This window comes from Sminthopsis crassicaudata, chromosome 2, assembly GCF_048593235.1.
Source record: "Sminthopsis crassicaudata isolate SCR6 chromosome 2, ASM4859323v1, whole genome shotgun sequence".
NCBI lineage: Eukaryota > Metazoa > Chordata > Mammalia > Dasyuromorphia > Dasyuridae > Sminthopsis > Sminthopsis crassicaudata.
The window spans coordinates 431,268,965-431,295,172 of record NC_133618.1 but is presented as its reverse complement, the minus strand read 5'-3'; the positions used below and the strand labels follow the sequence as shown (position 1 = coordinate 431,295,172).

The window sequence follows — 26,208 nt, the reverse complement described above, 5'->3', positions numbered from 1 at the left end:
ATCAGTTCATATTCCTCTTTGAGGTTCCACATGTTTCATATATACATGCATTTTTGCCATAGCTGTTTTCTTCTGAGTTTGTGTTCTGATTTTTTTTGTTAGGTAGCTTTCTTTGGTCAGGTCTCTTTCCTTTTTTGGGCTCATTTTTAAAGGGTGAGCTGTGCTCCCACAGCTCAAGGAGGACAATTTTGGCTTTCTACACTGAGGCCAGAAGAACTGCCACTTTTTCTACTATACTGGGCTGTGGCCTGGCGTAGGCCTATCATGCTTAGATGTAGAGGTTTGCAATTTATTTTCTGCACTGGTGCTAGACATTTTATAACTGGCATGCTGTGTGGCCTTAGATGCTGATCTGTTGTGGCTAACAACCTCCTGCTAGATTCCTTGCATTGTGCCTGTGGTAGGCCATGCTTTTCTACCCAAGCGACAGAATCTTTTCAGAATTCTTCTAAGTTATCTTAAGGTAGAATATTGTTTCACTCCATATTTTTTGTGGGTTCTGTTGCTCCAGAATCCATTTAAAGGCCTGATTTTAGTATTGTTTCTCTGGGAAATTGGGGAGGACTCAGGCAACTTCCTGGTTTCTCTTTCATCTTGGTCTCTTGACTCCACCTTTATAAACTGATTACACTAAAGTCTGTGCCTTAGGCAGTTTCATGAATTATTGTTGGTTTTTGGGAAAAAATCACCTGATAGCCATCCTTATGGTGACTGGAGGTAGAAATGTTTATACATTCTTTTATGATGTTATTTACCATATATACACTCATGTTCATTAATTCAGCAAATACTTAGTGCAGGTTCTGTGCAGATAAGGTTAAGGTTTCTAATGTTTGTTTCTAATTGCACAGTAAATTTTATTTAATAATTTTATTCTAACAAAAAAAGCAGAATGATGGGATATAAAACAAAATAGTCAAAGGATCTGGGTTCAAATTTGACTCTACTTCTTACCATGTATTATGTGACTTTGAGTGAGTGTTTTATTATCATTTGGTTTCTCTTTCTTTATCTGTACGATTTGAACTTCGTGGCTTTTTATATTGTACTCCAGCCCTAAAACTCTTCTCTTATGAAGATTCTCCATTTTGTTAAGTTCTCTTATTCAAATAGGATGAGATCCAAGAGACCATTTAATTCAAATACCTTATTTTACAAGATAAGAAATATAAGTCCAAGTTGGGAAAGGGACCTACCCAGAGTCAAAGAGTAGGCTGATCTTGGTGATAATTTCCAGTAATTTTAGAATATATCTCAATGAGGAAAAGACAGAAAATGACTATGTAGGGGGAATATTATATATTTCAGAAAGGGGAATCTATTTTAGTGTAAAGGATATAAGTATAAAATGATCTGAGTACATTAGAGACCTACATAGGAGGTAGATGGATATATCCATTTTTTTTTCCATTATATTTCATATCCCTAGGAAATCTTACTTCTTGTCTTCCACAGGTAGTCAAGAAATAATATTAGAAGATAACAGCATTGATGACTTATTTCTAACTTCTCATAAACTTCTCAGGCTTTACTGATTCCAGTTTTCTAACACTGCTCAAGAAGATGCCAGACATTGAGCAGCTCTATGGCCTTCACCCTAGATATCTTGAGAGGAGACGGGTTCGTGGCCATGAGGCCTTTAGCATTCCTGGTGTGCTAGAAGCCTTGCAGGCTTGCCCAAACTTATTGGTGAGTATATTATCCTCAAGAGCTCTCTGGGTATCTTTGAGTAAAACAGTATTAACAGATTTCATTATTTCAGTGGAACTAAGATCAATACTGCTTACTGCTCTACCATGTTGTTAGGAGAGTTTCATAAGTTATTTTTTTTTAACTTTATATTTATAAATGTTTTATAAAGTGAAATGTAACTGCATTTTACTTTATAAAAATATTAATATGAAATTAGATTTTGTTGTTCAGTTGTTTGGTCATGCTCACTTCTTCATGACCCCATGGACCATAGTATGCTAGAACTTTCTATTATCCACTATCTCCTGACATCTGTCCAAGTTCATTAAGTTAAATACAAAGATTTTTATTATCTGAGAATTACTGGCATCAGAAAAGGGCCACTTAAAATAATAAGCATAACTTCTTAAAATAGGAAACAGCATTTTATAATAAATGATTGAAAAGTGATTTGATTATTATCTTGAAATTATGAAGATATTTTTTCTTTTTTTTGCAAATTGACAGAGGTAGCTAGTTGGTGTAGTGGATGGAGCACTAGCCCTGAAGTCAGGAGGACCTGAGTTCAAATGTGACCTCAGACATTTAACACTTCCTGGTTGTGTTATCCTGGGCAAGTCACTTAGCCCAAATTGCCTCAGCAAAAAACAAACCAAAAAAACCCTTAAGTACAAAAATGAGAAAACATAAAAAAGGACTTTGTTGCCATATTCTGCATATACACAGCAGAACATGAGAGAATTCAATCTGAAGTAATACATTTCCATCTCAACAAAATCTATATAATAAATACTTACACATTGTTTTCAAAACTTCCCAGCTTTTCTTTGCTTCCTTGAAGGTTTTCTTTTATTCTCTCCTGTGTACTTTTTACTTTTTTCCTCTTCCTCTTCCTCCCCAAGAAGATACAGTTAAACACAGATATAAATCTATACACATTAAAACAAATATACACCCACATGTGTAAAACCACACTCTGTGTATTTGCACTTGCCATCTCTCTTTTTTTGAAGATGTGTATAGTATCTTCCTTTTTAAGTCTGTCTTTACATATTTTTCTAAGTTATCCAGCTCATCATTTCCTATACTATAGCAGTATTCCAAACCAATCACATCCTGTTTGACAGATTGTCTGAAAAATTTCCCCCAGTTTTCTGTATTCCTTCTATTCTTGGCTTTATCTTGGGCTATTTTAATTTAAAATAATAGAAATTAACCATTTTACACTTCAACAGGGCTGTCACATTATAACATAAAATTTGATAATACTGAATCTGCTTCCTTTACATCTGTTTTCTCTGATTTCTTTGAAATTCCCAGTCTTTTTTCCTTCCAAATGAATTTTGTTCTTATTTTTTTCTGACTTGGGAAGATAAATTTTTTAATAACTTATTTGACATTGGATAAATAGATTAGTTAGGTAGAATGATCATCTTTAAAAATTATATTGGCTTTACTATCCATAAATGATAAATATTACTTCAGTTATTTATATCTGACTTTATTTGTATTAGGTCTTTTACGTTTATATTTATAGAGTTCCTATGTCTGTTTTGGCCGATATATTCTCAGGTAATTTATTGATTATTTATTTATTTTAAATGGTCTAAAATAATATTACTGGCATATTGTATAGTTTCTTTTCTCTTTTAATTAAGTCTGTTTTAGCTAATTACTGCCCCTGCTTTTTTTTTTTTTTTTACATAATAAATCCTACACTTGTCCTTTATTTTACCTTTGTTTGTATCTCTCATTTTTATAGTGTTTCCTGAAAGTAATATATTATTGAATTCAGAATTTTAATCTGCTATCTATTTCTGTTTTATGGGTAAATTAATCCCATTCACATTCTGAGCTGTAATTTCTTGTATATTTTCCTCCTTATTTTTTCTTATAATATAGTACATCAATTGTACTATTATACACAATACACACACACACACACACACACACACACACACACACACAATTATACTATCAATTGTAAAAAAAAAAAAAAAAAATATTCAATTGCCCTGAAATTCTAGGAGAAAACAAAATAGAAATAAAAGAAATCCATTGGTCTCTACCTGAAAGAGATCCCAAAGGGAAAATTTAAAGGAATATCATAGTGGTTTCAAAGCTCTCAGGTTAAGGAGAAAATATTGCAAAAAAGAAAAAAAAGCAATTTAAATATCATGAAGCTCCAATAAGGATTACATGAAACCTCACAGCTACTAAAATGAAGGACTAAAGATCTTGGAATACTCATTTTGTACAGCAAAAGAAGTGGCATTACGGCCAAGGGTAACTTACCCAGAAAAATTCAGGTCATTTAATGAACTTCAAGCGTTTCTGTTATTTCTGTCAGAAACACCAGAATTTAATGGAAAATTCAATATATATATATATACCCTTGGCCGTAACTTATAATATAGTTTTTCTGATGAGATGTTTCACATTTTCTTTTCTTTTTTTCTATTCTTTTGATTTTGATTTATTATCTATCTCTTGGTTTCTTAGAATGTCATTAGCTTCCCCTTACCCAAATTTAATTTTCAAATAATTATTTTCCTCACGTTTTAATTCTGTATTTCAACTTGTTTGATTCTTTTTTTCATTTTTTTTTTTGTTTTTCTTAAGATTGTTCTTATTTTTAAAATTTTCCCTTGATCTCTTATTTAATTTTTAAAGTCCTTTTTAAGTTCTTTCAATAACTCTTTTTGTGCTAGAGGTCATTTGACATTTCTCATTGAAAAAGAAGAGAATTTTAAGCTCCATTATCTTCCTCTTAATATGAACCCAAATCTTCTCTATCCCCATAGTAACAATCTCTGGTTGAGTTCTTTCTCCTTAATTCACTCATCCTTATTTATTTGCTTGTTTTCTTGCTTGTTTTTCTGTTCATTGATTCATTGATTCGTTTACTTATTCATATATGTATACATCCATCCATTTATTTATTTTGTTGATGCATTCATTTATTTACTTTTAATAGCTATTAGTATAATCAAGATCTAATCCCCAATGTGGAATAATTATTGACCCAAGCCTTAGGTCCTTTTTACTTATTTTTAAGATCAGTCTAGGGCCCACTCCTGGGCTCCTCTCTCCACTTCTAAGTCACGGCTACTGCTGATAGTCATGGTGTTCTATAAGTGATCTTGTTCCTGTTCTTTCTTTGGTGGCTGCAAACTACAACTGTCCTCTCCGCCCTGGATCTGAAACCAGGGATTCTGTTCTCCTGCAAGTGCCCATAACCAGCAGAGCCCCAACCGCTCTGTTTTTGTACTCATCTGGCTTGTGCGGTCTCCTTTTCCCCATTGCTGTAGTACAGGATTCATCTGTGAGATGCCCACATTCTACATGAGATGAAAGTTTTTAAGACTGAGGCTACTTCTCAGTTCCCCTGCTCCTAGAGTTTATTGTTGATTCCATCCAGGCACCTGAAGATATTTGCACTTTACTTAGGCTAAACCTATTCCTTATAGGTCTTTTCTTTCCTGGGGTCTTCTCAAGTTGTTTTAGGAAAACAATTAATTGCTTTACCCAATTTTTGTTTATTTCTGTTGTTCTTTGTTTCCTCTGATGTTCTAAGTTGGGTGGATTTTTTAGGAGGAAATTTGGAGAGCTAGAAGTTTCTGACCTATTTTTAGAATCCTCCTGATATTTTTTCTTGTATTTATTTTTATTTTTAAAATTTATTTATTTATTTATTTATTTTGCTGAGGCAATTGGGCTTAAGTGACTTGCCCAGGGTCACATATTGACATAGTGTTAAGTGTCTGAGGCCATATTTGAACTCAGGTCCTCCTGACTTCAGAGCTGATGCTCTGTCCACTACACCACATAGCTGCCCCAATATTTTTTCATATTAACAAAATTTAGGTTCATAATTTAACTATACACTAATTATTAAAACCAACAAAAAAAATAAATGATGAACTTGTGGTTAAGTTTTTATGAAAAAAGTATATGGCAATTTCAGTAGACTTGTGATGGAGGAAGAGGACTATGGGGATTGAATGTGGATCACAACATAGTATTATCACCTTTTTTGTTGTTCGCATGTGTTTTTTTTTTTTCCTTTTTGATCTGATTTTTCTTGTGCAACATGATAAATGTGGATATACATTTAGAAGAATTGCACATGTATAACTTATTGGATTACTTGCTGTCTAGGGATGGAGGCTAGAGGGAAGAGAGGGAGAAAAATTTGGAACACACGGTTTTACAAGGATGAATGAACATTGAAAACTATCTTTGCATGTATTTTGAAAATAAAAAGCTATTATTTAAAAATTGGGCAAATGGAAGCTAATAACTCCATGAGACATCAAAAAAAGTAAAACACAATTAAAATAATGAAAAAAAAATTTTAATGTTTATGGCACAGTATGACATCCTTCACTTCATATTTGTTTTATAATGTGACCATTAAGAGGGTTATTTTTGTAAAAGTATTTGAGGGATGTGTCCATTTTCCCAAGGATTTTTCTTAATCTTTTGCTATTTTACAAAACTCTTCAGTAGAGATGTTAATATGATGGTCATGAATACACAGTGTAGAGTGGGAAGGTATATTTGAGTGTTAACTAATTTTGTAAGTGGCCAGTTCATTAATATTTTTTGTTATAACTTTTTGCTGCTCTTTATATTATAGAAAGACATCATGGCATAGTGAATAAAAAAGCTAAACTCAGATTCTGGAAGATAGAGATTCAGGTTCCCTTTTCATACATATTGCCAAACCATCTTACTTCTCACAGTCATACTTCTCACAGTCATACTCAATCAAGTCTTTTAAGTTGCAAAATAACTGCTTATCTGCTTTGGTAGAAGGAATTTTGTAACTAATACTTCTCAAAGCTAGTCCCAGGCTAAACCAGAGTGCTTGCTGGGACCTGTATAATGAATATTCAGATATAAAATAGCCCCTGTACTTTATAATTTGCATCCATGAGCTAATCAGTAATGATACACTCTCCTTTTATTCAGACTCTTGTCCCTCCTGCATGTGCTTCTTTTTTTATATCCTCTGTTTTACTATCCTCCTAGTACTAGAATATACTAGAGACATTCCACTAGTTCTTAGATATATTAATCAGATACTTATTAGCATGTATTAATTTTTCTCTATAAGCTTAATGTTCTCTATTTTGTTCTGATATTTTCCCTACCACTCAATGTTTTGGACACTTTGTTTTTTAACCATTTGGTCTCTTGGGTCCATGACAGTCTGCCATATTTCAAAATGGGAAATGTGCTATGACTTAACTCAGATTAAGGATCATCAAGCCCAATATTTTAGTGGAGTCCTAGACTTGGAAGATCTGATTCTTAAAGTTATTATATGAGTATGTTGCCTTTCCTTTAGAAATATGGGCATTATTATTTAAGAAAACTGAGATCAGAGAGGTTGTTTGTTATTTCATTTATCTACTTAGTAGTACAATCTCAACTTGGAACTTGAAAGTAGTATAAAAACCAGAGTTATGCTTTGTTTTATTTCAGCAGCAAATTTCAGGAAAGGAGGGAAAAAAATGCTTTTGTGTTCATTTGATTTAGTGTTTTACTAGGAAAAGAGAGTATGTGCCTTTAGATGGTAACTAGAAGTTTCTTTCCTACTTATCTGTACTTATACAGGGCGTGGAAACCTCACATTTGGAGTTGGTGGAAGCCATCTGGACATATATGCCTCAAGTTCATATATTGGGGAAGTTTCGTAATCGTAATGGAGCTTTTCCCATCCCACCTGAAAACAAACTGAAAATTCCTATAGGAGCCAAAATCCAAATCTTGCATCTAGTGGGTGAGTGTACACTTCTATTGTTACTTGGAATCCTCCTTTTTCGAGTGCCATAAAATTTGCATTTCATATGAAGAAAATACCTGCCAGCTCCTATGAATTTCAGAAAGTTCTTGAGAGTTGAGCAGAAATTTAGTTTTTTTATCATCAAGTTTGCAAAATGCAGTCTTTCTTTGCCTACCTTTTCAAACTCAGACAGTAATACTTTTCATTCTTACATTACGGTAAGTCTTTACATTACAGTTCGTCTTTGTTTTGTGTCCATTTGTGCTTTATTTTGGCAGCTGAATATTCAGTGCCAGTCTCCACTTTCTTGAGACCCTAAAGACAGCTGTAATTGAGATTAATAAAATGGTCTCTTTGGGGCATATAATTTTGTAGGAAGTATCCATGAGTTACTTTGAAGCTATTGTTTTCTTCCAGACTTTATTCTAAATTCTACAGTTTCACTTTCAAGTAAGAGTGAGACTAGAAACTTTGGAATTGGTTTTGGAACATTCAAATAAATACCCATCCTTCATTAAAAGCTTGCTTTCTCCTTCTCTTTCCTGGTGGCCAGTATACATGTAGCTTGTGGGTGACATTCATGTAAGTATGAGGAAAATGCTTTGTAAAATTTAAATGTCATATAAATGTAAACTAGTAGTTTTCTGTTCCTCTAAAGTCCTCTTCCATTGTCTCACAATGAAAAGCTTACTCCAGTTTCTCAAAGGCTGTGCTAGCTGAGGGCAAGCTCTGACAGATTCTATCAAATTAGAAAGGTTTTAATTATAGTCTGGGAATTAGACTTGATCATCTAAAGTTTAGACTTGAGGTAATGAATTTTTTTTCCATAACAATTCCTGAATACCATATAATAAAGTGTGAAGGAAGAGTTGTGACTGTGTTGGACCCCCTGATTACTTGAATTTTAAGTGATTACTTGAAGCTTAAGTAGAGTACAACTATAACTGGTAACTCTATTCTGGAAATGGTCATATTCAAGAGATTAAAGCTTATGAAATTCAGATGTTTTTAAGTGTTTTAATGTAAGAAAATCCAACTGGCTTTCTGACTGGGTCTCATATGCTGATAAGATCTTAGTGGGAGCCACAGGTCTCTGAAATCTTGACCTCTGAAGGCTCAGAAATTTGCTTTTATTTAGTTTACCCTGAAGTTCTCACTCTCTTAGGATTCACACTATAGAAACTTTAACTTAAAAGATATCCTTTGTAGGGGCAGCTAGGTGGCACAGTAGATAGCATACCAGCCCTGAAGTTGGAGGACCTGAGTTGGGACCTGAGTTCAAATGTGGCCTCAGATACTTAATACTTCCTAGCTGTGTGATCCTGGGCAAGTCACTTACCCCCAATTGCCTCAGGGGAGGAGGGGGGAAGATATCCTTTTTATAAACCAGAGTGCCAAATTATTCACTGACAGTGTGAATTTTATTTTGCAAGAAAGATGGTATAAGTGGGTCCCTTCAGAGGTTACTCCTCTGATGGAAGACTAAAAATTACTAAGTCAGAGTATTGCCTAATGAACATGTAATAATTCATTTCCTATGGTTTACAGAGCATTTGTCTCATGACCTTGTAAGATGGTATATAACATCTGATATTTGTGTAGCACTTCCTGGTTTCATAAATCTTTTAATTTGGTTCTCATAGCAGGTCTTGCATAGTACAGATAATACTGTTTCATAGGTAAGGAAACTGAGAGTTAAAAAATTAAAATTACTTGGGACTAGGACCATTCTTACTTTTATGACTAATGTTTTTTTCTACTATTTCATTATAGAGCATAAAGAGTAAGTTCTCCTGGAATATTTTTGTCAAGCAAGGGTAGCTTCAATCATAAGAGAAATCTGTATTGTATCTCAACCATATTAATAATGTTTAGATGCATGTCTATGTATGTAGAAATACATATGTATATATAAGGATTTTCTATGTGTGTATGCATATGTACATATAAATACATTTGTGCTTAATTGTAGCCTACTTGTGGGAAATGGGGGGAATGAAAGGGGAAAAAAAATAAAGTGTACACAGCAGAGAACAAAAGAATAATAATCTACAAGAAAGCAAAAAAAGGGGCAGTCATAAATATAAAGTCTTCTGTTATAATATGGGGCTTTCTTGAAATGGAATTTTATTGTTACTTATTTTGAATATTTCTGATGTTCTACTAGGCACATAACAATGTTTTTATTTTGTTTTCTTTTTCCTGTCTCTATTTGGCTTTTTCTTATTTTGTATTTAGTTTTAAATATGTGATTTTAAAAAATGACTAAGCAAGGTAAAAGGAAAATGCAATGAAAAATAACCAACGGCTCACAGCTCTTTGTGGCACAAGGCAAGGGACATATAACAATATAGATACAAGTAAATATGAAACAGGGTAGAATGTGACCGAAAGAATTATATGATATCTGAGGAGGAAAAATTATTGCATCAGCTGAAAGGTAGCAATATTTAAGGAAGACTCTTCTGTATCCCCAGAAGAAGGCTTCATCTATATCCCATATCCCCCCTCCTCTTTTCTTTTCTTTATGAAAGATAAAGAAAAGCAAATCATAGTGCTTGGGGACAGGAGAAGTAAAAGACTGTTATGATAGTAACAGGGTGAAGAGTGGGAGGCAGTATGAAAAGGATGATAAGAGGCAACTTGCAATGAACAGATCTGAACAAGAACTGACTCAAATCTAAATGTTTCTTTGGCTAGTCTACAGTTAGCAAATTGGGGAAAATGTCATTAAAAATGCTGCCCTTTGAAAATGACACTAATAATAACTCCTTAGTTATTTTATATTTTATTATATATTATTATATATTTATTTTATTTTAACATTTTTTAATATGATACACCTACAGTTATGACTGAAAGGTACTATGTAAATGTCAGTGTGTTTCTAGCACTACCTGATATAAGGCAAAATAATTTTTGCCTGATTGAATCCTCCCTCATTGATTAATCATTTTTAAAAAATTGATGTGCATATTAGTTTCAGAAAAAAACTGAGAAAAATGATTAGATTAATGGAGGTCTATTTTAAAGTGTGTCCATGTGGTTGAGCATTGCTTTAAATAGACCATATTTAATATGTATCAGTAAGATGAATTGCAGATGTTGAAGTATCCCAGAATGGTAAATGAGGTTCAGTTAGAAAATACATTCTTGAATTTGCTTGTGGAATAAAGGATTATATTTTAATTAATTTTTGACTGTTTTTTTTTTTTTTTCTTTAGGGGTGAATGTTCCTGAAATTCCTTGTATTCCAATGTTAAGGCACCTTTATTTGAAGTGGGTGAGACTCACCAAGCCCCAGCCTTTTAAAGATTTCCTTTGCATCAGCTTACGCACTTTTGTCATGAGGAACTGTGCAGGTAATATGACCAATTGACAGAATCATAATAAGTCGCATAAACTGAAAAGAATTCTAAAGTGAAGTTTAGTATTATTTACACACACACACACACACACACACACACACATTACATTGAGCTTAATAAAGCATTTTTATGCCCTATTAAGTATTATCTCCTCAAGATAAATAAGTTCATGGCTTCCAGAGATAGAAGGAATGTTAGAGATCATCTAATATAATACCTTCTTTTGTCTTTTTTTTAGGCAGATAAAGGAAACTGAGGCACAGAGATTTGGAAAAAATTTGTCCAAAGTCACATATAATAAATAATGGAATTGTGCTTTGAGCCAGGTGCTTTTTATTTCATTCCATTCATTCCATTTCATTCAAAAAAAACAAAAAAATTTTTTTTGTATTCTAGCATTCTCCTTTGTGTTATTTTTTTAATTTCAAAAAAGTGTTGGGAGAAATCATGACAAGGATATTTAACTTTTATTTTTCCAATTACATGCAAAAACAATTTTTAAAAAATTTGAGGTCCACATTCTCTCTCTGTACTTCCTTCTCTCCAAAGATAAGGCAAACAGTTTGATACAAGTTACAAAATAAATGTACATTAATGCAAAACTTTTTCATATTAAGTCATGTGGTGAAAGAATACACGTATATTAATAAAAGGCATCCCCCAAAATAAAAGAAAAAGTGCCATGCTTCTATCTGCATTGAGTTTCCATTAGTTCTCTCTCTAGATACCACTTTTCACCATAAGTCCTTTGGGATCATTGTATCTTTCAGAATAACTAAGATGTTTAGTTGATTATCATATAATATTGCTGTTCCTGTTTACATTGTACTGGTTCTGCTTATTTCACTTTGGTAATATTCCTTTTTTGGTAATATTCTTTATCTGAAAAGTCATTTCTTATAACACAATAATATTCCATTATAATCATATACTACATCTTTTTTAAGCCACTCCCAAATTGATGGGCACTCCTCATTTTCCAATTGCCTTGACAAAAAATATAGTTTTTTATGTCCTTTTTCTTTTCATTTTAAATTCTTTTTAAGATGTAGAGTTAGTAATGGTGTTCCTGAGTCAAAGGGTGTGCACAGTTTTATAGTGTAATGCTGGAGAAACTGAGCAAGATAAGAGATTAGAGAGTATTCAATATAAAATTTATTAAATGGAGAGATTTACTGGGACCAAACAGATCCATGGTTTGGTCCCAGGGCTGAACGAGACTATCATCTCAAAGAATCCAGCCCAGAATGTCCTATAACAAGATTTTTTTATAGGGTAACAAGAACAATGACATAATGGGGGGAGGTACCTGGATGGGGATTACCTAATGGGGGGGGAGGCACTTAGGATGACCTAATGGAGGGAGGCACCTAGGATGACATAATGGGAGGTACTGGAGAGGCTCCTGATATTCTAATGATATCTAAAATGGATAAAGACCTTTATTCTATCAAACCTTAAGAGGGAGTGGTTATAGTCTGAGGCAGAGTAACTGAATAGGACAATTAGGGAAACTGAGTCTGGACCTTAAAAGAGAACTGTGGCACAACAATAGCCCTTGGGCATGGATCCAAATTGTTTTCCTATATGGTTAGCTAAGTTCACAACTCCACCAACAATGCGTTAATGTCCTAATTTCACCATATCTTCTCCAACTTTATAATTTTTTTTCTGTCATATTAGTCAGTCTGATAGATATAAGGTGACACCTCAGTTTTAATTTTTGTTTCTCTAATCAATAGTGATTTAGAGTTTTCATATGAAAATAAGATTTTTTTCATCTAAAAATTTTCTTTTCATAAACTTTGGCTATTTATCAGTTGGGGAATGACTCATAAATTTGACTCAGTTGAGAAAAAAGATCTGTATTACAGAAACTTGCTGTAAATTTTTTTTTTTTTTTTTTTTTTTTACGGTTTTCTGCTTTCCTTTTAATCTTGATTGTATTGGTTTTATTTGTGTAAGTTGGAAAAATAAAATTATTTAGACAGTGGAAAAAATAAAATTAAATATATTTGTTAATGATTCCCTCCCCCAAAATTTCTTTGAAATTAAAAAAAAAAGGGAAGAATTATGAAATACAAAGAACATTGTTGGAATGAAATAAAAGAGCACTACTTATAATATGTGACTTTGGAGAAATTATTTCATATCTCATGTGATGTTGATCTATATCTTGTTTCTGCCAAACTGATTTACAAATTTCTCAGTTTTTGTCAGATAATGAGTTGTCTCAAAAGCTGGCATCTTTGGGTTTATCAAATACTGGATTACTGTGGTCATTACCCACTTTGTGTTGTTTTCATTCTTTTCCACCTTACTTATTTCTTAGCCAGTTCCAGATTTCTTTGGTGATTACCACTTTGTAATATAGTTTGAAATTGGGTATGGCTCGCTATCTTCCTTCACAATTTCCCCCCTAACTCCCTTGATATTCTTGATTGTTTTTTGTTCTTCCAGATAAATTTTGTTGGTAGTTTTTTTGAGATTATAAAATAATTTTTGGTAGTTTTATTGGTATGACACTGAATAAGTAAATAGATAAAATTGTCATCTTTATCATATTGATTCAACCTTTATATGAGCAGTTAATATTTTTCCAGTTGTTTAGAGCTGACTTATTTGTGTAAAAAGTTTTTGTAATTGTATTCATATGGTTCTTGGGTTTTTCTTTGCAAACAGACTCCCATTATATTTTATAATGTCTACACTTATTTTATTTTTTTAAATTGATTTTATAATTATAATTTTTTTGACAGTACATATGCATGGGTAATTTTTTATATTATCCTTTGTATTCATTTCTACAATTATTTTAAATGGAATTTCTCTATCTTTTTCTTACTGCTATATTTTGTTATAGAAATGCTGATTTATTTTATATTCAGCAACTTGGCTAAAGCTAATTTATTTCAGCTTATTTTTACTTTGATCCTTTAAGATTCTTCGAGTATTCCATCATATCATTTACAGAGTGATGGTTGTTTTTCTTCATTGCCCATTCTGATTCCATCAACTTCTTTTTCTTGTTTTATTGCTGTAACCAGCATTTCTAGTAAAGTTTGGAACATATTTTTAAACTTTTAAAAGAAATCTGTCAAACCATGTCTCATGTGTCTCCCTTAATTCCATTCCAGTTTGCTACACTCTGATCTGAGCTTTTATCATTTCATCCTGAAATAACTTCCTGTTTAGGCTCTATATTCTGTTCTGCTTTATCTAGTGCATTTTCCAGTATACATTTTCCAAACTAGTTTGTTTTAAGCAGTATTTTTATCATGTCAGTCCTCTGTTTAGAAATCTTTAGTGACTCTCTTAGCTCTGGCATTAGAGTGAAACACTTCTGCCTTTCCTGAGTCCTATTCTTCTATAGTTATTTTCTCCTACTTAACATTCACCTTTTTCCCCTACTTTCTTTATTAAATTTTATTTTTTACAATTCCAAATTTTCTCTCTCTATCTGTTGAGAAGGCAAAAATTACAACATCCATTATAAAAGCAAGTGATGTAAGACAAGTTTCCTCAATAGCTATGTTCTGGACACCCTCTGTGTCTTTTGTTTTTCTTTCATTCCTTTGTATCTGATCTTGTGACCCTGAGAATCATAGCATGCCAGTGTTGTCCGTGGGGATTTTTGGACAAAAATATTTGAATAGTTTGCTATTTTTCTCCAGTGTATTAAGTCAAACTGAGATTGAGTGACTTACCCAGGGTCACTTGATAGTGTCTAAGGCTGACTTTGAACTTAGGTCTCTCTGACTCCCACCTAGCTGCCTCTATCTACCTTTTGCTTTACTCTCACCTCTTCATTAATCCGCTGCATGGCCCTATTGGTTCTGACGTTATGTGCTTAGGATTATGCTGTTCTGTTTTTACTTGCCATTAACTCACAATGTAGCCTTTGGACACTTAATCATTCTTGGCCTTAATTTTCTTAACTGTATAATACACATGTTAGTATAGGTAAGTCAGTTCACATTTATCTTGAACAGTCATATTGCCTCTTCTATGAAGTTTTCTGTTATTCTGCCTTTTCTTTTGTAATGCCAGAGAAACTGAGGCAAGACAAAGATTAATTTTTTAATATTTTAATTGTAGCTAGTTTGGGCTAGCCAGTTGAATGGGACTCATGTCCAAAAGACATCCCACCCCTAGCAACTGAGCCAGAGACCTTTTATATGTTTTTTTAGCTATTCAGGATAGATGGTAGATAGAAGGTGGAGGAGGGCAGGAATAGTGGGTGGAGGACAAGCCATGATTCCAGGAAAGGATCATAACTTAGTCCTGACTGTATAGGGTCAAGATAAGAAGGTCCAAAGGCAAGAGGGGCAGTACTCAAAGGAGGGGGAATTATCCCAGCAGCCATTTGAAATAAGGCACCTGGAATTTTATTACTCCTGGCATTTCAGGGCCTCTTTTCCAATTTCCATTCCATCTCCCCATTCCTAAGGAACAAAGGAATAGGGCTATAATAATTTTATTCAGGGAATAATGATTCAGGGGAAACTGAGACATAACATTTTCCTATAATAATTCAAGGGAAACTGAAACATACATTTTGAACTCTAATAGTACTTTAGAGATAGACAATCGTGGCATATTATAGTTGGAAAGGATCACATAGGTCATCTAATTAAAAATTACTGCATTTTATATTTTGACAGTGGGTTATTTATATCATGTTGTTCATTGATTTTGATAATTGTTTTAGAGTATTAACATATTCCAAAATTTCTTATCCTGCTAGCATCTAATTGTTCAAAAATGCTTTAGTTGTTCACTTTCTTGGTATGTAAAATGGTGTATAGAATCACAATCTCAATTGTGCTGAAGGACTATTGAGGGAATACCATAGATAGTCTTCAAATTTCACTCAAAGTTGTTTTTTTCATATTTAAAATAGGGTCATTAGCAAGTAGGCTAGTTAGAAACCTGAGATTTTAGAGCAGAAAGGAATAGTAGAGATCATTTAATTCTGATTTTATCATAGTGGGGAGGAAATTGGAGCCTCAAGAGAAGTAAGTACCTGGTTCAAGGTCATTTGTGAGTAAATGGCAGAGCCAGGATTAATATCCGAAGACTTCTGACTCCTAGTCTAGTGTCTTTCATTTATTTACTGCAAGGAAAAATATCATTCTGGAGACCCAGCCATTTTGAGAAAATTATTTGAAAAGAGGCCTATATTTAGGGCAGCAAACTGAGGCTGGAAATGTGACAGGTCAGATCACTTCATCTTTTGGGTCAGCAGTTCCTGGATTTACAAAAAAAAATTTGCAGGCATAAATTTGAAAATCCTAAAAAGGAAATTTTTAGTGTTCATCTTAAAGTTGTATAGAAGCAGGTAAGTGGCTGTACTTAACCTTGAAAAACCTGAGTTCTGTTCTCAGATACTTACTTAGCTATATGAACCTGGGCATGTGACTTAACCTTTGTCTGCCTCAGTTTCTTCCCCAACTGAAGAAATAATAATAGTACCTACTTCCCAGAGTTGTTGTGAGGATAAAATAACTTAAAGTACTATATAAATGCTAGCTATCACCACCATCATGATATAATTATGTTGTGGTTTTTTTTGTGTTTTTTGTGTTTTTTTTTTTTTTTTTCCTTTTCTTTAGGGCCTACAAATTCTTTGAAGTATGTCCCGTTGGTAACAGGATTAGCTTCTGCCCGAAACCTAGAACAATTAGAATTGGTTCGAGTTCCTTTTCTTGGAGGTCTCATCCAACATGTAGTTGAAGACAGTTGGCGATCAGGTATAGTTCTTTCATTTTCCCTTTACTATTGCACAGTCCAAAGACTAGTCCAAAAAACTAATTCCTCTTGCAGCTTTATTATTTTAAAAGGTCATTCATTTTGAAAACTATAAAAATCAGTTGTTAGTATTCACACCTTTCTTGTGCCATTATATATCTAGTTGAGAAGCAGTATAGGTCAGTAACTAGATAGAGAGCTAGCTTTCAAGTCAGGAAGACTTGTGTTTAAGACTCATCATTTAGTCCTGCTGACTATATGATTCTTGAGGAAGGCACTTAATCTGTCAATTTTCTAGACAGACTTCTCATACTGTATGTTGCAGAAAAATTGCTAGTCTGCATAGGAAAAACAGTTTTCTTACCAGAATCTTTCATCACGGGAAGATATCATAGGTTCTGAACCATCCTCAATCCCTATCTCCTTACCACCCAAATGTGCTTGGTTATAGGAAGTAAGGCAAAGGAAGTAGGCTAGGATATTTAGGTATTAGTAGCTATTCAAACCCAATATCGTAAAATTGATAATAAAAGTTCAAATGTTTTGTTGTTTTAAGTTTTACAAATTTTCCTCACAACTCTCTTCTGAAGGTGATGTAAGTGCTATTTTTCCCATCTTGAAAATGAATCTAAGATTAAGTGACTTGACCATGGTCCCATGTGAGTTGTGATTCAAGCTTAAGTCTACTGACTCCAAGCCTACTATTCTTTTTGCAATGTTGTAATTTAAATAGATTGATTACTAAATAGTAAGCTCAGAGAGCTGAGATTCCACATGCCTTTGATTAATACCTTTAAATAATTAAAGGTCTGTTCAAATCCTCTAAAAGGGATTTTACATTCTGAAATGCTATAGCAGTTGTGTAAACACTAGATGGCTACTATCAAGGGAAAAGAGCTTCATGAATGAACCTAGGTATAGATATTGTGACTATGATTTAAGGTTTTGCTTAGCTAAATACAAAAGTATTCATCACCAGAATATTGTCCTGTAAGATGTTGTGCTAAAAACTTTGGAGCTAAAAAAATCTCTTTTTTTGGCCACAGAAATCCATGGAGATCGGTTATTAAAAGTATAAGAGAAAGTTGCAATCTATGTCAATAATATTGAAGTTAAAGTATGCCAAAAAAGGGAGGTTCTAGATTTGTAAAATTTCCTTGAGGGCTAGAACTTGTTTATTTCTTCTTGCTCTGAACATAAGGCTTAAATATGCTCTTTTGAATGAGTGAGATCCGTATCAGGTAGGGGGATAGAAAGTTAATAATAATTATTATTGATCTTGTTGCAACAGTGGTAAAGCTTTGATTCAGAAGTGACCATTTCCAACTCCTCATTTTTTTACCCTCCCATATCCAATCTGTTACCAAGTCCTGTTGATCTTACCTTCGTAATATTCCTTTTGCCCTGGCATGGCTACCAGTAGCAGGACCTGGTACAGAGACCCTCATCACTTCATGCCTGGACTATTGCATAACTTGCTAGTAGTCTTCGTGCCTCAAATCTCTTATTCCAGTGTATCTTCCATTCATCTGTCAGATTGATCTTCCTAAAGCAAAGTTCTGACCATATCATCCTTTATCTTCATTCAGTAAATTCCAGTGATTTTCTGTTACCTCCAGAATTATGTGATAAATTCTTTTGTTTGGCATTAAAAGCCCTTCATAATATAGTTCCTGTTTATCTTCCCAGTCTTTTTATACCTTTCTCCCCTCTGTGTATTCTGAAAGCCAATCTTAGTAACCTCTTTTCTTCTGTTCCTTATATGTAACACTCCATCTTCTGACTCCAAGTAGTTCCATTGGCCATTTTAATACTCCTTATCTGTTTTCTCCTGGTTTCCCTGATTTACTAATCCCACTAATTTCACTTATCCTGCCTTTTCCAAGAAGCTTTTTCCTGAACTCTAACCTTAGTCTCTTTACCCTCAGAGTATCTCTAATTTATCCTGAATTCATCTTATTTGTAAATAATTTTGCCCCTCCTTCCTCTCCCCCTCAGTTTTTAGCATAGTTCCTGGCACATAATTAGTGCTTGTTGACTTATGAGTCACACATTATTACCTAGAAGTCTGCAGATTCCTCAAATTCCATTTTTGACATTTTTTTTAAAGTATTCTTTAAGTAATCAGCTTAAACAGGAATATTAGTTTGATTTCCACTGACTATAAAATTTTTCTATATATACCAGTATTTTGGGTCAAATGAAAAGTTTGAAAAAACAGCTAATTGTTAAAGCATATTTTTAATTCTCTCTTTTCTCTCCTGCCTTGTCCAGGTGGTTTTAGAAATTTGCACACTATTGTTTTGGGAGCTTGCAAGAATGCTCTTGAAGTAGATCTTGGCTACCTCATCATCACTGCTGCTCGAAGGTATATCTTCTTTTCTCATCTTGTTTCCCTTATAGAAATTATTTACCTTTTTTTTCTTTTGGACTGCTAATAGAAGAGTTTTTCAAATAGGACATAACCACAGGTTCTGAAAAGTACTGCTTAAATGATTAATGAAAAAAATATATTAGTTCACAGTGACTTAGCTGCTTTATAAGAGTTATGAAGAGTGACTAGCTGAGACTGTTCTTACTAAAGTAGCACCTTCTTATGTTGGAAGGGGAAAGCCAAATATAACTATTTTCTTCATGGTTTCCCAGTGTTCTCTTGGACAACTTCTCATAGGAGACCCAGACCAACCGAAATTGTGATGACATTCTTATCATGAATTGTGAGAAGTCTAATAATCATTCTGAGGATTTATCTTTTGTATTTATGGCATCTAGTTCAGTATTTTGTTTGGCTTCTGTGATATAATGATCCTTAGAATTATTTTCATAATTGATGTACAAAAGCAGTCTATGATTTGAATAAATCCTTTCTTGACCTTCTTTGATGTTGTCTTTGTATCCTTTTATTTTTAGGTTACATGAAGTTAGAATCCAGCCTTCTCTAACCAAAGATGGCGTTTTTTCTGCACTCAAGATGGCAGAATTGGAGTTCCCACAATTTGAAACCCTCCACCTGGGATATGTAGATGAGTTTTTATTGCAGTGTAAGACTATTCTACTTTTGTTTTATCCCTAAGATTGCTTCTCTTTAACCTTACCAGTTGAAACCTAAAGTTTTGATATACCGTATTGTCCCATATATAAGGTGATCTCAAACCTAATAGAATTTTACTTTTCAAAGAAGTTTCCTTATCTGTAAAATGAAGGAGTTGGACTGAATGATCTTTAAGGTCTCTTCTAGCTCTAAGTCTTATTTTAGGAAAACATTGTAAAATTAGAGCATTTGGTGGGTTTCTATATTAGCTGTGGAACCATTATATGAAACATCAAAATGTAATCAGTACAGCTTCACCAACAAACAACAGATAAGCAGAAGAGAGTTGTTTGCAAATGTTGCTTGCACAATTTTCTTATTTTCTCTCATTGCATAAACCCTTTTGCCCTGCAGCTTCCTTTCCCCACAGTTTGTCTTTCATTTGCATTTATTATGCTGCATTTCTTGAAGTCTTTAATAGTATTCTCAAATAAGCATCCATTCCATGCCTGCAGTAGCCATTCACACAGTAAGCCCACTGAGGGTTTCTTCACTTTTCCAGATGGTGTTAGAGTATGATCTTCAGTGAGCAACCAGTCCATATGCTCTTTCTGCAGGTTGTCTTTGAAAGGCTTGTTCACAGCAACAACCTAGAACCTGCAATTGGGAAGTCATCCCTTCAGGTATACTCATCAAAGTCATTATACATTGCACGAACTTATTTTCTTACCACATTGGTTAAATGCTTAGAAAAAACATTTTCTTTTATTTTGCAAGAGCTCTGTACCTTCTCACCCATATTTTTAATCAATTTAAAAAAAAAAAAAAGACCAAGAGTTATATCACTGTTTTTCTTGAAATTCAAACCTAGCATTCTTTTTGGTTACTATCTTGCCACTTTAAAGTGAGGCAATTCAATTCATATTTTAAAAAGGTCTGAAATGGGTCCTGTGGTCATTGATCATTATTGGGAAAGGGATTCATGATTGTTTTCAGTGTAGCAGCCTATATAGATTCCCTTTAAAAAAGTTAGTGATGTTAACCTTGAGAATTTAAGCTCCTTGAGCATTGTTTTTGTTCTTGTAATCCCTGTTTTGTGCACTTCATAAGTACTTAATACATTTGTTGAATTGAATTGAGAAGGAAAGCCTGGGAGAAAGTAGGAGTCAGAAATTACAGTGCAAGGAGCTGAACTAGAATAGTAACTGCCAAGGACAGATTTAGTTTTGATGTAAGGGAAAACTTTGTAGTGATTTAAGCTGGCAAAAAAATTAAGATGGCCCACTTTGGGAGGCAAAGTCAATGGGTCCTTTCTAAGAAGTCTCTTTAAGTGGAGGCTTTGTGTGAGATGTAGAATTTTTTTGTTTTTGATAATAGATTGGATAAAGGTGGATTTTGAAGTACCTTCCTATTCCCAAATTCTATAATTCCACTGATTTATTACAAGCCTACTATATACAAAGTACCACTTGGGTACCAGAGACAACAAATTTGAGTTCAGACACCTTCCTTGCCCTCATGATGTTTTCAGTATAATTAAGGGAGTAGGTTGAAAAAATAACATATCTCATGTTGCATGATTATAGAAAAGAGGTGCAAGCAAAATTCTGAGTAAGTTCTAAGTTGTAAAAAGTTCATAAGTGATTAAAAGAGATAAGGCATAGATAGTTTTAAAGAATGGTGAGAATTCCATAGATAGAATGGAGGACAGCCTAGGCATAGGGAAAAGCATGAACCGAAACTGAAAAAGGGTACAATAAGACAGGAAAGACATAGTAATACTAACTTATCTAGGACTTTGAATGTCAAACTAAGGAAGTTGAATTTTACTTGATAGGAAGTTAGGAGAGATTTTAAGTTTCTGAGCAGATGAAGTAATAGGATAAGACTTATGCTAGTGGTACAAAAGAGGGAGTTTAGTTCCCTAGATTTAAAGTGAACATCATTGTTGTGTTTCCTCCTTACTTTCTGGTAGATTTTTATAAATTATTTATTATCTTATTCTTTTTGTTATTTCTAGTTATAAAGTGATGTTAGCAAAAACTATAACATCTGGTCAGGATTCAGAATATAATTGTCTTTTTTATAAAATGAGAATGTAACATTTGATGGAAAAACAGATTTCTTTCTAAATATTCTTGAAGATATTGCTTAAAGCTAATCTTCCAAAGATCAAATCCCCTTTAACCCTTCATCCTTTTACACCATCCTGGACTGGTTTTGAATTGGGATTTGGACTCTGCATCTGTTAACAATCTCCTTCAGAGCATTGTGTCTTTTTATAACCCCAAAAGAATTTTAAAAGTGACTTCAGTTATTTGCTTCTTTGGCACTTGGATCTTAAAATTGGCATTGTGATTTCTTTGATATTTTGACTTTGTTAAAATTTCATTCTTTTCTGCATAATCCCTGCAGACAGATTTGTCCAGTTTTGGAAACTGGATTTCCAAACTTCAAACTCTCATCTCTCAGTTCTCCACATTTTTTTTCCTTCTCCATCCCTAAAGTCATCCTAAGGGTCTCCCTCCTGAGATAGGTTCTAAAAAAGCCTTTGAGTCCATATGACCAGAAGAGGGCATCTGATCTCATTCCTCCAGAATATAATAATATAGCGGACTTGCAGCTCTGTCACTTATTATACTCAAGGATAACCCTTATGGGCAAGAATGTCCTGGGACCTTTGTTTAATTCTCTACAAAAGGGGACACCTGTACAAGGTGATCTGTAAGGTCCTTTCTGGCCCAAAATCTTATAGAGGGGATCTAATGTTTACACAATGCCTTTTTAATTAATAGCCTTATAAAAATATTAATAATTTTTTAAATGAGGAAATTGAAGCCCAGAGAGATGAATTGAAAATACTTCACCCAAGTTTATGCAACCAATTTAAATCAAAACTGGAGTTTGAATCCTTGTCTTTTGATGTCAAGTCCAGTGTTCTTTCTGTTAGATCATTTTTCTCCCATCTAGTCCTCCTTTCTAAATATCCTACTTTAACCCCCATTCCCTCAGCCCCACTTTCAGGAAGAAAAGATTAATTTAAAAGCCCTGGAAAAGAGGGTAACAAATTATACTCTTCCCTCACATCCTCACCCCTACCTCTTAAGGGGGGAAAAGTTACAAAGTAGCCTATGCAGGCTGATTATAGTGTATAGCATATTGTCAGTGGTACAAATAAGTTAATGCTTAAAAATGTCATCTTTCTTACTTCCATGCCTTTCACAAGGTCTGTCCCTTTTCCCAGGAGTGTTACTTTCTCATCTGTGTCCTTTAGAATCTTTTAATTGCTCACTTCCCACAGGAAGACTTTCCTAATTGCCCATGATATCATTGTTTTCTCCCTCATAAAATTATCTTGTATTTACTTACCTGTATACCTCTTGTGTCTCTTGGTAGAATGTGTGCTCTTTAAGGTCAGGGACTACTTTTGATTTTGTTTTCATATTATGCATATAATTGATGTACAATTAGTGCTTTTTTTATTTGAATTAAAAAAGAAAGACCCAAAGAAGAAGACTAGGCGTTATCCTTCTTTGAAGTGAAATGATTTTTGGAATTTTAGAGGGTCCATGAATTGAATAAAGGAAAAGATCATAATTTCTAGACAAATTACCTTATATTAAGGTAAAGGATAGGATATATTATTATATATTTTATATATATATATATATATATATATATATATATATAAAGGATATATTAAGATAAAGGAACTGAAGTTTTGGATGTAGAGTGACTTGTACACGATCACATAGAGAGGAAGTAGCAGAGCTAGAATTATAACACCTAGAGTTCTGTGTCATGTGGTTTCTCACATTATTAGCCTTGGAAAGGAGCTTAGTATTCATTTTACCCAATTCCCTCATTTAGCATGTGAGGAAGCTGAATCCCAGAAAGAAAACACTGCTAGTCCAAGATCCTATTGGAAGTTAGTAGGATAATCAAATCTTGATCTTCTAACTTCGCATTTATTATTCTATCTATTCTGTCGCACCTGCTTATTAGAATAGAATCATATGCTACATACTCAAGGAAAACATTGAATATTGTAGCTCAAGGAGTTACTTGGGTACAGGATGATTGAAATTAATTGTGGAGAGAAGAAAATCAAGTTGTGTTCAGAATTAGGACAGACTTATAGGTAATGGGACAAGTGAAGATTGAAGGAGCTGACAAGGCTTAGTTTCTTCCTGAAAGCAAAGAACAAGTCAGTTACTCACTCTAAGCCTTAGTTTCCTAACTTTAAAATGAAGGCACTAAAGGACATGGAAAGGTTATTTCTAGTTCTCATATTATCTTATTTAGATTATATAGTTAACTTCAATTAGTTGCATGGTAAACACTCTCAGAAGCCTGTGGTGACCCTGTCTTCCACAGATGTTTTACTTTCACTCCACTGGATCCTGGTGGAAGAAAGCTACCTAAAGCAAGTGAGGCAACAATCTTTTGAGGGCTGTCCTGGGCACCTCTTTTATTACAGAGGGAATAATTGCAGCTGCATTTTCATCCATAATGGGGACTTTAGAAGTGTTCTCAGTCTCCTATTTTGAAATACAATTGTTAGATTCCCAAGAGCATAATTCTTGAATGTGAGCACAGTTATATTAGAATGTTATCTTTTATTTTTTTAAGCCAGAACTAAAAACCTCACCTTATATTTTGGCCAATACGGTATATATATATATGTAAATATATATATATATATATTTTTTAAAATCTATTCTTTGGGGCCTCTCAGATGAGATGTCACATTCATTTTCTGTCTTCAATTTTATTGTTTTTATGATTGGAAATTAAAATTTTCTTACTCATATCTCTCAATATTAGAAATTTTTGTCCCATTTCTCATTATAGTGTTAAGATGTGCCTCATGTGTTAGGATTAGCTTAGCTAAATGTGGAAAGGCTTGTCACTAGGCATTAACTACTAAATGATAAATTTATTTGTCCATAGCAACTCAAAAATTGGCATAGAGGGATGTTGGAGGACTTTTTATAATATATATGAAATATTGGTACAGAGTTTAGCCACAAAGTTGAAATTAGGGCTCCTTGAAATATTGAGGTATTATTAAAATTAGGTTTTTATGTTATAAATAAAACCTTCTGCCCTAAGATAGGCTGAAGGTAGGAAGTAGTTTTTTTTTTTTTTTTTTAACCTCCTAGAGTTTGACTTTCTAACATTAGTTTCTCATTCCAGGCAAAATGACCAATGCTGATTTGGTGAAGTATGGCTTGGCGGATGTTGTAGAAAATCCTGGCATCATCACAGATATTGGGATGAAGGCTGTCAATGAGGTTTTTTCCTGTATCAAATATCTACTCATTTATAATTGTCCTCATCTGCATAACCCAAATAATTGGATCACAGGTACTATAAACTTAAAGATGTAACTGTTACTGTGTAGACAAAACAAAATTATATCATCTTGAATCTAGAGCTTCTAGAAGCCATTTCCTACTGGTTCAACAACATGGTTTGTATTCATCTTGCTTTATCCAGGAGCTACAGGTTCTTTAATATTACCCTGTCAGAGACTAAAGGCACTTTTCATTTCTGTCATGCTTTCTTTACACTAGTCCTGAAGTGTAGTGCAAATATTTCTATCAAAATATCACATTTCTATCAAATCAACTCAATAAAACATTTATTTTCCTTGCAGTAATCTCATGAGGTAAGTAACAATAGCTGACATTTATACAGTTCTTTAAAGCCAACAGATCTTATAACCTGTGACATATGTGACTAAGGAACAATTCAACTATTACTATCTGATTACTTAGAGCAAATTACTTAATAGGATTTATAGCAAGAAGAAACTTGAGAGATGAATTTTCCTAACTCTGTTTTACAGATGAAGAAACTGAGTGTCAATGAGGTTAAGTGATGTGTCCAAAGACACATGATATTCAGATTCATATTTTCTGACATAAAATGCAGTGCTTTTTCTACCATAGCATAATCCTATCTAACCATGACCTATTTTAGATTAATTCATATACCACAGTTATGCTTATTTTAAGTCAATACAGGTTTGGGGGACTTTTCCCACATGTTTTCACAACAGATCTCTAACCAATAAGTATGTTCCCTCTCTGTGGGGGTCAGGGCCTTTTGTTTTGGGGCACTGTTTAAAATTTACAAAGACTTATCATCCAGACATTTATGTACCAGAAATTAGATCCTAACAGACACATATCCCTAGAGAATTATAAAGAGACATTTGGAACATCTTGACATTTGGTTGCTCTAGTAATGGAGCATATTAAAATTGATGTTGCTATAAAGATATTAAAAGGACTAGCTTTTGCCAATCTTCTTTTTTTTTTTTTTTTTTTTTTTTTTATGGTGGTAATTTAAAGAAGTATCATAGATAAGAGCTGCAGAAGTAGTTTGTAGTATAGTAATATTGCATTTAGAGTGAGAGACCTTAGGTCTCATCTCTTTTTTATAGATGGAAATAGGGTGGTGAGGCAAGGCAAAGGAAAGGGAAATAATAGGAATGTGGGATCCTATTTTAGTGTAAAGAGCATCAGATTTAGAGTCAAAAGACATAAGTATGAATCCTACCT

The 26,208-nt window shown here is 33.5% G+C and overlaps 1 protein-coding gene across 3 annotated transcripts in view; it reads left to right on the top strand.

The window, feature by feature from the left end:
• The window catches only part of FBXO38 (F-box protein 38), a 120,320-nt gene that overhangs the window by 46,474 nt on the left and 47,638 nt on the right, over nt 1-26,208 (top strand). For all 3 annotated transcript variants that reach the window (XM_074292144.1, XM_074292147.1, XM_074292145.1), the window contains 7 exons: nt 1,526-1,689; nt 7,318-7,483; nt 10,711-10,848; nt 16,470-16,607; nt 18,880-18,973; nt 19,516-19,646; nt 24,836-25,006. In XM_074292144.1, coding sequence (XP_074148245.1) covers nt 1,526-1,689; nt 7,318-7,483; nt 10,711-10,848; nt 16,470-16,607; nt 18,880-18,973; nt 19,516-19,646; nt 24,836-25,006 — 1,002 coding nt within the window. The remainder of the gene's footprint in view (nt 1-1,525; nt 1,690-7,317; nt 7,484-10,710; nt 10,849-16,469; nt 16,608-18,879; nt 18,974-19,515; nt 19,647-24,835; nt 25,007-26,208) is intronic.